The sequence below is a fragment of the Stomoxys calcitrans genome, chromosome 2 (genome assembly GCF_963082655.1).
Source record: "Stomoxys calcitrans chromosome 2, idStoCalc2.1, whole genome shotgun sequence".
NCBI classification, from domain to species: Eukaryota; Metazoa; Arthropoda; class Insecta; order Diptera; family Muscidae; genus Stomoxys; species Stomoxys calcitrans.
Genome location: NC_081553.1, coordinates 4,716,756 through 4,729,623, shown reverse-complemented (window position 1 = coordinate 4,729,623; position 12,868 = coordinate 4,716,756). Strand labels below are relative to the sequence as shown.

Genomic DNA, 12,868 nt, shown 5'->3' with positions numbered 1-12,868 from the left:
GTGGTTGGTGCGGTCCCTCCCCTCTAAACTGTAAAACTTCTCTCCAAAGAGGTGTCGCACTGCGGCACGCCGTTCGGACTCGGCTATAAAAAGGAGGCCCCTTATCATTGAGCATAAACTTGAATCGGACTGCACTCATTGATATGTGAGAAGTTTGCCCCTGTTCCTTAATGGAATGTTCTTGGGCAAAAATTTATAATTTGTATATACCGACCTCCCGGTTTACGATCTTAAATCTGTTTAAGCCCCATTTATAACCCGATTCGTTAAAATTTCGATCAGTGTGAGTGTTACACCCCTCGACCTAAGTGCCGAGATTGGTCCGATATAGCTTTTATGGGTTCACACCTGGTGCATTTTTTATTGGCCCGGCGATCTTAATGCATTTTTACTTATTTTATTTACTATTTTTTATTTAGTTATCCTAAATGCTATAGCGTATCATATGCTCAACTACGCCGATTTTTGCTCTTTTTTTATTTATTTTTTTTTTTTGTTATTAATTTGGAAGATGGCTTACAACTAAATTTAAGTGCTTCATAAAGTTTTTTTGTTGAAAAGTTTTGCATTACAAATGTAGCTTTTGCCGCTCACCAAAAAGTGAATTCTATTTCAATTCGCCATTGCATTGTCACAAAATAATTCATAAAAAATGCAAAAAAAAAATAATAAAGGAGAATAATGAAGATAATAAAAAACCAAATCCTGGAATTAACTTCTTTACACTTCCCCAACGTCATGCAAAAAGCGCCAAAACCACACCGGACCAAAGCGAAACGGCTGCATGCCTCAAGTAGATAGTGTCGGGTAGGACCCTAAAAAGTCCGGAAACCACTCATTTACTTAAATCGTTTCCGCCAGGCCAGCCCAACTCACATGTGCCTCACTTGGGCACTGGCTGTGATGATGTCCATACATGGACTTTGATATTTACAGTGGCCACTGTTGTTTCCTTTCTGTAATAAATGAATACAGAATGTGATGCCTTTCTGTTTGTATGTGGGTTTGTGCGAATTTATTTTCATATGTGTAATTACATTTGGATGTCCTTTTCTAAATCCTTCCTCGTTTTATTGTAATGTCCTAAACCTTCTTCCTTAACAGGGGTGCTAAGAAGGAAAACAAAGCATGGCGGAAATTTTTTCAAAAGCCTTGTCACATACCCTTTTATTGTAACTAAAACGAATTGAAAATGAAGAGAGGAAGTATGTTTTTTTTTAGTACAAAGAGTTCCTTTACAACAGCTTAGTGCCCAAGCTAGGCATTTGGGAGTAATATTCAAATTTAACAAAAAAAAAAATTTTTTTGAGTATAGTGAGGAGATTGCTTGTTTAATATAAGATTAAAAAAGCAATACAGGAATCCCAGCAGACAAAATTTCACTTTTTTGATTTTTTTTCACAAACATCCTATTGATTTCGGTACAGGTAATTCATTAATAATCGCAACGGAACTACCAACCACAGAATGATATTAATAGTCCAAATGTTTAAAAAGTCTGAAATACATCCAAAAACTGATAAAACTAAACTTGTAAAAGCGTGCTAAGTTCGGCCGGGCCGAATCTTATATACCCTCCACCATGGATCGCTTTTGTCGAGCTCTTGCCGCGGTATCTCTTTTTAGGCAAACAGAGGATAAAATAAAAGAATTGCTATGCTATTGGAACAATATCAAGTTATGGTTCATTTTGGACCATAAACGAACTGAATATTGGAGACCATATTCGAAGTAATTGTGTAAAATTTCAGCCAAACCTAGTAAGAATTGCGCGCTTTAGGGGCTGAAGAAGTAAAATATGGAGATCGATTTATAGGGTAGCTGCATTAGGCTATACATTTATGTCATTTTCGACAGGTATGTTAAAGGTTATAAGAGAAGCCGTTGTACAAAATATCAGCTAAATCGGATAATAATTGCATCCTCTAGTGGCTCAAGAAGTCAAGACCCCAGATCGGTTAATATGGCAGCTATATCAGGTTATGGACCGATTTGAACCATTCTAAATACAGTTGTTGGAAGTCATAAAAAAACACCTCATGCAAAATTTCACCCAAATTGGTTAATAATTGCGTTTTCTAGAGGCTCAAGAAGTCAAAACCCCAGATCGGTTAATATGGCAGCTATATCGGGTTATGGACCGATTTGAACCATTCTATTTGATAAAGATTGTTATTTTCTTGGGATTAAAAAAATTAAATCTAGACGAAGTTAAAAAGATTTTTCAGGGCTTCGATCTTTTGCGCTTCTTTTCATACCCTCCACCATAGGATGGTGGTATACTAATTTCGTCATTCTGTTTGTAACACCTCGAAATATGCGTCTGAGATCGTCATGTCATTTTAAGTCGATCTAGCCATGTCCGTCCGTCTGTCTGTCGAAAGCACGCTAACTTTCGAAGGAGTAAAGCTAGCCGCTTGAAATTTTGGACAAATACTTTTTATGAGTGTAGGTCGGTTTGGATTGTAAATGGGCCATATCGGTCCATGTTTTGTTTGTTAAATGGGCCATATCGGTCTAGAGATCGCAATTCTTATCCGATTTCAATGAAATTTTGCACAACGTGTTTTGCTATGATATCCAACATATGTGCCAAGTATGGTTTAAATCGATCTATGTTTTGATATAGCTGCCATATAAACCGATATTGGGTTTTGACTTCTTGAGCCTCTAGAGGGCACAATTCTCTTCCGATTTGACTGAAATTTTGAACGTGGTGTTTTGGTATCACTTCCAACAACAAATCGGTTCATAACCTGATATAGCTGCCATATAAACCGATCTTGGGTCTTGAGTTCTTGAGCCTTTAGAGGGCGCAATTCTCATCCGATTTGGCAGATATTTTGTACAAAGGCTTCTCTCTTGACCTTCAAAATACGTGTCTAATATGGTCTGAATCGATCAATAGCTTGATACAGCTTCCATATAAACCGATCTTCCGATTTTGCTTCTTGAGCCCCTACAAGATGCATTTCTTATCCGAATGAACTGAAATATTACACAATGACTTCTACAATGTTCAGCATTCATTTATGGTCAAAATCAGACTATAACTTGATATAGCTCCAATAGCATAACAGTTCTTATTCAAAATTCTTTGTTTGACTGTGTTTGATACCGCGCATAGAACTCGACAAATGCGATCCATGGTGGAGGGTGTATAAGATTCGCCCCAGCCGCTCTTACTTGTTCTAATCCAATTTGTTTGGAACTTTCCATCCGATAGTCTGCTTCGACTTTCAAAATCTGTGTTAGCTTTGATTCGAATCCGTCAGTAACCTGATATCGCTCCCAAATGGACCAAACTTTGATTTGATTTACCAAAGCAGTTGTCATTGGAATTGAACAAAATGATGATGGTGAATACGCAAAATTTGCCGAACATGATATTTCGCACAAGTGGTATGTAATTTAATTTAAATCGATTCAGAACTGGACATCCACAGATATGCTCTTCATATTGAATCATTAAATCATACGAATTTACAAAAGATTCCATTATTTACGGCTAAAGCTAAGGATCATATTTCCTTTAAATAGTAAAGGATTCGTTGAATAATAGTGCAATTTCAATACTTATTTCCTGTTATTGTAGCACCCTAATATATTTTGCCCTACTCACAGATTTGCTCGTTGTCTCTATTGTATATCCCGTAACTGGGCGATACAACGATCAGGTGCGGATAGTGTATTTGGCAGGCTGAAGTAAACAAACCAATCGCATGCATTTGGCCAAATTGCGGTTAAGCAATGTTGATTGCAGTTCTTGCAACACCACCAACAAACACTCCCAATTGGCATGGTAGCACAATTCGACATTCAGCCATTGGCAATATAGAACATCAAAAATTTCATTTTTTTTTTTTGTTTGGCAAAAATATTTTAAAGCCCTGCATATGACTTCACATGAAAAATATAGCCGAAAATCATTACGAGAATACGCTAAACATTGTTTGGCAAAGAGAGCGGCATCAGTGGATGTTCAAGAGCTAAAAGCATGAGGGAGAGTTAAATGATGTGAGTGGCTTCATATCATTGGTCATTAGCTTTAGTAATGATTAATGCAAATAATGAAAACCACCCATACTCACGGGCACGGTTAGGCACATGACTGCAATGTCTATGGAGATTTTGGTTGTGGCATAGCGAAGCAAATTTAAAATACCCATCGACGGATTAAAGGCATGTTGTACTAAATTGATATTTCGCTCTGCCTGTGTAAACGTTGTGCTCCATTTGTTGTGATTTTAGTTTCAATTATTGCAAAATAAGTTTCAATAGGACGATAATCTCATTAGGTGAGAGTCGCATACACCGTTATGAAGGACTAATAGACAGTTAACCCAACCCTATTTGGAGAATTGGTAGAAAAACGGTATTAAGTACAGACTTGTATTTATTGATACCCTTTATGCCCTACACCACCACTGAGGTACAGGGTATTATAACTTTGTGCATTTGTTTGCAACGCTAAGAAGGAGAAGAGCTAGACCCATCGATAAGAATACCGATTGGCTTACAATCACTTTCTGATTCGATTTAGCAAAGTCCGTCTGTCCATCTATCCGTCTGTCTATGTATATGTAATCTTGTCATCAAGGTAAGGTCGCATTTGTTGTCCGATTTTCACAAAATTTTGCATAAGCCTCTATTTGGTCCAAGGACGAACGCTATTGACTTTGGAAAAAATTGGATATCATCTCATGGCAGTGCTCACCATTCACAGTTACGTTACGATTCGCATCATCTTTGAAGAAGTACTGTCCAATGATGCCACCAGCCCATAAACCGCACCAAACTGTGCCAAATGTGACTTTTTCTGGATGCATTAGTAGTTCTTGTAATGTTTATGGCTGATCCTCACTCAAAAATCGACAATTCTGCTTATCTACAAAACATTGAGCCAAAAATGAGCTTCGTACTCAAAATGGAAGAAGCGCGCGATGAACTTTCCTAGCAGTGCACGCTGTTTGATAATAAAATTCAATAATTTGCAAGCGTTGTTCGTTTGTTAGACGATTTATGGCAAAATTATAGGACAAACTAAAGATTTTTGACAGTAAAACGAAACAAAACACATGCGTGAGCTGTTTAAACCAGTATTGACAAAAAGATAATAGCTAAAAAATCATCCTGTATATCATTCTTCCGATGCGGCCTTTTAAGTCTTAAGCATCCGCTCTTTTGGTCTTATCGCTTCAAAATTAAGCATGAAATCTTTTGTTTGACATCCTTTCTCGCAAAATCGGATCAGATTTAGATATAGCATCCATATATATCTTTTTTTCCGATATGCCCTTTACAAACTGTAGAAGCCACAATTTTAGTCATATCTTTTCAAAATTTGGTGTGCAGCGTTTTTTGTTTTACGTCCTAATAAAAATTTCATCAAAATCGGTTAAAGTTCAGATGTAGCGCTCTTAAATATTCTTGATCCGACATGGTCTATTAAGTGTGTAGTGCCTAAATTTTGGTCCGATCCTTACAAAATTTTGCACGAGCTGTTCTACATATGTACAACATTTCATCAAAATCGGATCAGAATTAGATATAGCCCCTACATATATCTTTCATTCGATATGGCCTTTTAAGGCGGGAGAAGCAATTATGGTCCGATGTTTACAAAATGTTGCATAAGGTTTTCTTCTTGACGACCCAACATTCAAACGTGCATCAAAATCGGTCCAGATTTAAATGTAGCTCCCATATATATATTTTTTTAGCCGATATTCGCCTTTAAAACTGCGTTAGCCAGAATTTGGGTCCTATTGTAAAATAATCTTGCTATTCTATTCGATTTATCAGTAAGTATACAAAATTAAAGCCTTACAAGATTTTGACATAGCTTCTATTTATTAGAAGTAGTAGGAGGGCTCGGTGGTGTAGGGTATTATATAGCCGGCTGTGCCCGATTTTAGCCTTTCCTTACTGGTTTAATGAAGAATTTTCCCTCAATTATCCTCAGCCTTAGCTTATCTGATTTTTCATATCATTGCTCCTAACAAAAGCGCAAGAAGTATCGTGTTAGGTAAGTTTGAAATGAGTGTGCCTATATTAATCCACCCCATGTCACATGCTCCTAAGACAGAGTGAAATCTAAATGCTAAAAAAAAGTAACCACGAATACATGTAAATCCGGAGTTCGATACCACTCTGTTGGAATCGAAGGCCGGGAAATTACCTAAAAAATTCTTAAACGTGGTCTCGCAGTCTTATGTATCTCGTTATCATAAAGAAAGCTACACTGACTTCCTTCTTAATTTCTTTCAGGCTACTGAAAGAAATTAAGAAGTCTTCTAAATTTGGATCTGCCTATTGCATTTTCGTCGTCCTACCGACCACTTCACTGATCTGCAGTACTACATGCCTCATCATCCACGCCCTTAACTCGGATTGTGAGTTAAGTTTACTGATCGCATTCCTCTAGCCTTAATGTCCAAATCGTCTGCCCTTTCAATCCTCCTTAATCCGCTATGGTCCAGCGCCCAAACGATGCCGAATGTGTCATCCGCAGAGAAAGCGGTTATATCCATCATACATTCCAAGACTGTTCGTGACTTTACCGTCCTGGTTGTTAACTGTCCGATATGATGTTCACACTTTAAGGCCCAAAACCTTAAATCAAGAGATCGGTCTATATGACAGCTATATTCAAATCTGGACCGACCTGGGCCAAATTGAAGAAAGATGTCGAAGGTCTTCACACAACTCACTGTCCCAAATATCGGGAACATCAGACAAAAATGTGCCTTTCGTGGGCCCAAAACCTTAAATGGAGAGATCGGTCTATATGGCAGCTATATCCAAATCTGGACTGATCTGTCCCATATTGCTGAATAATGTCGAGGGACTTAACATAACTAACTGTACCAAATTTCGGCGATATCACACAATAAATGCGCCTTTTATGGGCCCAAAGCCTTAAATCGAGAGATCGGTCTATATGGCAGCTATTTCCAAATCTGGACCGATCTGTGCCAAATTGAAGAAGGATGTGGAAGGACCTAACACAACTCACTGTCCAAAATATTGCCAAAATCGGACAACAAATGCACATTTTATGGGCGCAAGACGTTAAATCGAGAGATCGGTCTGTATGGCAGCTATTTCCAAATCTGGAGCGATCTGGGCCAAGTTGAAAAAAGATGTTGAGTGACCTAACATAACTCACTGTCCGAAATTTCAGTGATATTTGATAATAAATGTGGCTTTTATCTATATGACAGCTGTCATATAGATAAAAGCCACATCTGGACTGATCTGGGCCAAATTGACTGTCGGGCCGAACTCTGGGTGAAAGTCCTTCAATGGGGAGGTCGATCTTTATGGGAGCTACACAAAAAATGGTCCCATCTTAACCATACTGGGAATGAACGCCTAACACAGCTCACAAAATTTAGTTAAGTCAGGCAATTAATGCGGCTATTATGGGCCTGAGACCTTAAATCATGACATTGTTTTATAGAGGGCGGAGGGTGAAAAGCTATATTAAGACAAAGACACATTAGGACCATATTTGATACAGATATCGGGGATCTAACATAACTTAAATTGCCTAATTTCAACATGTAATCCGCTATAGCCATCTTCGAATTTAACCTACACATAGACAACAAAAGAATCTGTGCAAACTGCATTTCTTGCAAACCTTGCCAGATAAAAGCTTGAAGGTATCTTTTTTCAAATTTCTATGCAGTAAGAGGAAACTCGAGTGATTTCGAACCTTAAAAAGTATGGGGCTTGAAAAATATATGCAAATAAATTTTTTTGCATCTTGCGAATTCGAAAATCGAAACCGAATCGAAAATCGAAACCGAATCGAAAACCTGAATTTCTTAATTTCAAAAGACTGTAGCGTGATTTCAGCAGACAGACGGACATATGAAGAGACATGACTGGTGGATCGTCTCAGATTTTTATACCCTCCACATAGGATGGGGGTATACTAATTTCATCATTCTGTTACTTCTCGAAATATTCATCTGAGACCCTATAAAGTATATATATTCTTGATCGTCGTGACATTTTATATCGATCTAGCCATGTCCGTCCGTCTGTCCATCCGTCCGTCCGTCTGTCTGTCGAAAGCACGCTAACTTTCGAAGGAGTAAAGCTAGCCGCTTGAAATTTCGCATAAATACTTCTTATTAGTGTAGGTCTGTTGGGATTGTAAATAGGTCATATCGGTCCATGTTTTGATACGGCTGCCATATAAACCGATCTTGGGTCTTGACTTTTTAAGCCTCTAGAGGGCGCAATTCTTATTCTATTGGAATGAAACTTTGCACGACGTGTTTTCTTATGATATCCAATAATTGTGCCAAGTATGGTTCAAACCGGTCCATAACCTGATATAGCTGCCATATAAACCGATTTTGGGTCTTGACTTCTTGAGCCTGTAGAGGACGCAATTCTTATCCGATTGGAATGAAATTTTGCACGACGTGTTTTCTTATGATATCCAACAACTGTGTCAAGTATGGTTCAAACCGGTTCATAACCTGATATAGCTGCCATATAAACCGATTTTGGGTCTTGACTTCTTGAACCTCTAGAGGACGCAATTCTTATCCGATTGGAATGAAATTTTGCACGACGTGTTTCGCTATGACTATGGCAAGTTGGGTCCAAATTGGTCTATAACCTGATATAGCTGCCATATAAACCTATCTTGAATCTTGACTTCCTGAGCTACTAGAGGGCGCAATTCTTATCCGATTTGAATGAAATGTTGCACGAAGTATTTTGCTTTGACAACCAACAAGTGTGCCAAGTATTTCTCTAATCGGTCTTTAACCTGATATAGCTGTCATATAAACCGATCTGGGGACTTGACTTCTTGAGCCTCTAGGGGTCGCAATTATTGTCCGATTTGCCTTAAATTTTATACGACGCATCCTCTAATGACCATCAACATACGTTTTTATTATGGTCTGAATCAGTCTATAGCCTGATGCAGCTCCCATATGAATCGATCTCTCTATTTTACTTCTTGAGCCCATAAAGGGCGTAATTCTTATTCGAATTGGCTGACATTTTACCTGGTCTCCAACATATATTTTAATTGAGGTCCGAACCGGACCATATCTTGATGTCGATCTACTAGCAGAGCAAACATTTCTTTTACCCTTTTTTTGCCTAAGAAGAGATGCCGGGAAAAGAACTCGACAAATGGATCCATGGGGGGGGGGGGGGGGGGGTGGAGATTCGGCCCGGCCGATGTTAGCATGCTTTTACTTGTTACGAATACCAAGGTTATACATAAGACTGTTCGATGCTTTAAGGGTCGAAATTCTTTTGCTAATAGGGAAAAGCATACCTTCCATTTGTGTGCCTGTTTATCCCAATAAGAAAGCTTTATTTCAACGAAAGATTGCATGCTTTCGACAGACGGACGGACTGGGCTTAATCGTCTTAGAATGTCAAGACGAGCAAGAATATACTTTTTTGGTTCTCAGTTCAATATTTCTACGTGTTACGAACGGAATGACGAAATTAGTATACCCCCATCCAATGATGGAGGTTACAAAAAATGGTTAATAGTATCTGGAACCGGTTGTCACAAAACCGAAGCAAATATTTGTAAATGCGGCCAAGTATTCAGTTTGTCACAAATTTGTTACAAACATATTATTGGCATATGTCCAAAGGACTTTATTTATTTAATCCATAAGTTGATATCAATGGCTGCCGAGGTGGTCATGTGGGAGGGTATAGATCAACATAAGAGCCTACTGCGATCATGAATGCATACACACACATAAATACTTTATGTGTGAGTGGTTAGTATACTGACGAAAAAAAAACCTGCTCTCCTTCCCAAATGATTTCATACGAGCCCAAAGCAATCAAATTCAATTAAAATAAAAACTTTGCATTCAACTCACAGGAAGTGAAGGCTCCTTTTTGTGGTTGTCTTCAAACAGCTTAAGGGCACTTCGTGATGACCTGAAGCTTATCAAGTGCTATTTTTCCCCATAATGTTCTTTGTTCCAATTTCCTCAGAAGTTTTCATTAATTTTCACTTATAGGTATCTAAGCAATTAAAAAATAAATGCAAGGAATAATAATCACCATCGTAATAATTGTAAAAGTTTGTTTTGTGCTTCGTGGTGGCAGCGTTTTCCATGAATTTTTCATTCTTGTGTGCCTTTGTCTTGTCATTGCCTCCCTATTCAATAAATTTCGCTTCAGTGAGTTGAGTAATTCGCTTCCATTATTAATTGTTCGTTGAAAGTTGGACGGGCAAGCAGGGAGGCGAGTGCAGCCATCCCGAATGCCGTATCAATTCAATTACCCAAATTGCAAAGAAAATATCTTAGTATCGTTATTTTTGTTTTTATTTTATTTTATTTTTTTTTTATTTCATAGCTGCACTTTTTGTTGGATTTCGCATGCTCTTCTATTGTCATTAGGGCTCTTTAATTAGTTGTAATTATTTCAAAGGGAGAAAAAACACAAACGAAAGAGCCAGGAGTCGGAGTCGAAGTATATAATTAAGTTTGTGTTAACTGAAGCAAAGTAAAGCATTATGAAATAAATTGCCTTAATTTTCCCAAAAACATTTTAAAGACAGCGAAGAGTGAAAACAAATGAAACATCGAAGATGGGGGGTGGGGGTGAAATCTCAAATGTTATGTTACTTTGGCATTCCTCAACCAAGACCCATTTCGAAGGGGAATTCAACAAATTCGGCTGCAAAGATATTTCACGTAAGATCCCAATAAATTTTCAGCTCAAATATTCAGTCCTTCTTATCTTTCATGGCCGAAGTACATCAAGAGTAACAACATTGTCGCTATCACTTCCCAACCACCCACTATTTCTCGCTCTGGTGTAAACGATGTCCTTGTGTCAGTTGGAATGCCTAACAACATGTGAGGCTTTTGTTATGCCAGTAAGACAAATTGTAAAGCTGCCATTACGCAAACTATTTGATGCGATTACTTGCAGTGGCCTCATGAACCCTCTTTTAGAATGCAGACACACACACACACACACACTCACACAAATATGCCCAATGACCCACCATGCCGCTGGTGGGACAAAGTATCATTGATGTGTTCGTGTTCTTGAGCTACTCCAATAGCCCCTTGGAACATTTTTGCATACCGACACGCGTGGGGCTTACGAGCATACCTACAGACATTCTCTAAACACTTCCAACACCCATTGGCCCCAGTGCATTCGTTATTCCTCTGAAGGTGGTGGGGGGAAGTGCGGGTGTGATATTCACAGTGTTTTTGGGCACCCAAAAATACTTGGAGTGCCTAAGCGTGTTCATGATTTATAAGCTCACGCTGCGACTTTTGCAGATAGAGCAAGCGCGAATTCCATGGAGCAAAGTGGCATGGAAATGCGTCCCTACATCTTGGTTTGTTTGTTTAAATCCACGCTCCATCGAATGTAGAGTCACTACTCACGAAGATTTTGCAGAAAGGGGAAAGGGTAGGCTATATCTATCAACTTCAATATATCTTTGCAATGCAATGCCTCCTCATCAGGTAGATGGGTGGCTCTAAGGGATGGCTAAATAAGAATGCTGTTGCACAACTTACATCAACATTGATGCCAGACACCGGAAAGACCAATGTGGGTGGTGACTCTTTTGGCACGTAGCGATAGAATTCCTCGTTTCCGAAATACCAACGCACCGAGTACAAGGCCGCCTGCAAAGACAAAGAACATAACAAGAACAAAATTACTTTATGATAAAAACATGAAGAAAAATGAAGATGAACAACATCAGTTTTAGAAACAATTTCTCGTGCAATTAATTTAATTAAGATTTTTTTTCGTCGTCTTGCAGAAAAATAATATTTCACTCAATGAAATCCTAAGTGGAGAAAACAGAGTGTGTTAACATTTTTAGGTGACAGAATTTAAAGCTGGGCAAATTTTATATTACCTCCACCATGGATCACAAAAGACAAGTTCTCTGACTGACTTTTTCTATGAGCTATACTTATGGACCGTAATTGTCATGGCTGTGAAAGTCATAAACAACTTAAAGAGTGCTAAGTTCGGTCGGACCGAATTTTACTTACCCTACTCTCTCTTTTAAACAAAGGATAATGGATAAGAATTGCTATGCTACTGGAGCTATATGAAGTTGTAGTCCGTTTCGGATCATAATTGATTTGTATGTTGGAGACCATGGTAGAATCATTGGGAAAAATGTCAGCTTATACGGATAAGAATTGCCCCCTTTAGGGGCCCAAAAGTCAAATCATTTTGTATGGGAACTGTATCAACCAATAGCCCGTTTCAGACTATATTTAACTCGTATGTTGAAGGTCATGACAGAAGCCGTTGATTGTCTTCTAGAGGCTTAAAAAGTATACATGCGAGATCGGTTTATATGGGAGCTACATAAGGTTATAAACTGAATTAGACAATACTTGGCATAGTTGTTACGAAACAAAAAAACACTTTAAGCAAAACTTCAGCCAAAACGGATAATAATTGCGCACCCTAGATGCTCAAGAAATCTTGATCCCAGATCGGTTTATATGGCAGCTATATCAGGTTATGTATCGATTTGAACCTTATTTGGCACAGTGAAAGTTATAATAAAATATGTCGTGCAAAATTTCAGACAAATCAGATAGGAATTGAGCCCTCTAGAAGCTATACCAAATTATGAACCGATTTGCATATACTTAAGGCAGTTGTTGGAAGTGCGTGCTAAATTTCAACACTGCGTGCTAAATTTCAGCCAAATCGGACGAGAATTGCGCCCTCTAGAGGCTCAAGAAGTCAAGACCCAATATCGGTTTATTTGGCTATATCAAAACATGGACCTATTTTAACCATACATGGCGCAGATGTTGTAAGTGATACCGAAGCACCACTTGTAAAATTTCAG

General features: G+C 38.4%; 1 protein-coding gene across 3 annotated transcripts in view; it reads right to left on the bottom strand.

The window, feature by feature from the left end:
• Nucleotides 1-12,868, bottom strand: part of LOC106080428 (uncharacterized) — a 305,401-nt gene that overhangs the window by 26,683 nt on the left and 265,850 nt on the right. For all 3 annotated transcript variants that reach the window (XM_059362377.1, XM_059362376.1, XM_059362378.1), the window contains one exon: nt 11,559-11,669. In XM_059362377.1, the coding sequence (XP_059218360.1) occupies nt 11,559-11,669 (111 nt within the window). The remainder of the gene's footprint in view (nt 1-11,558; nt 11,670-12,868) is intronic.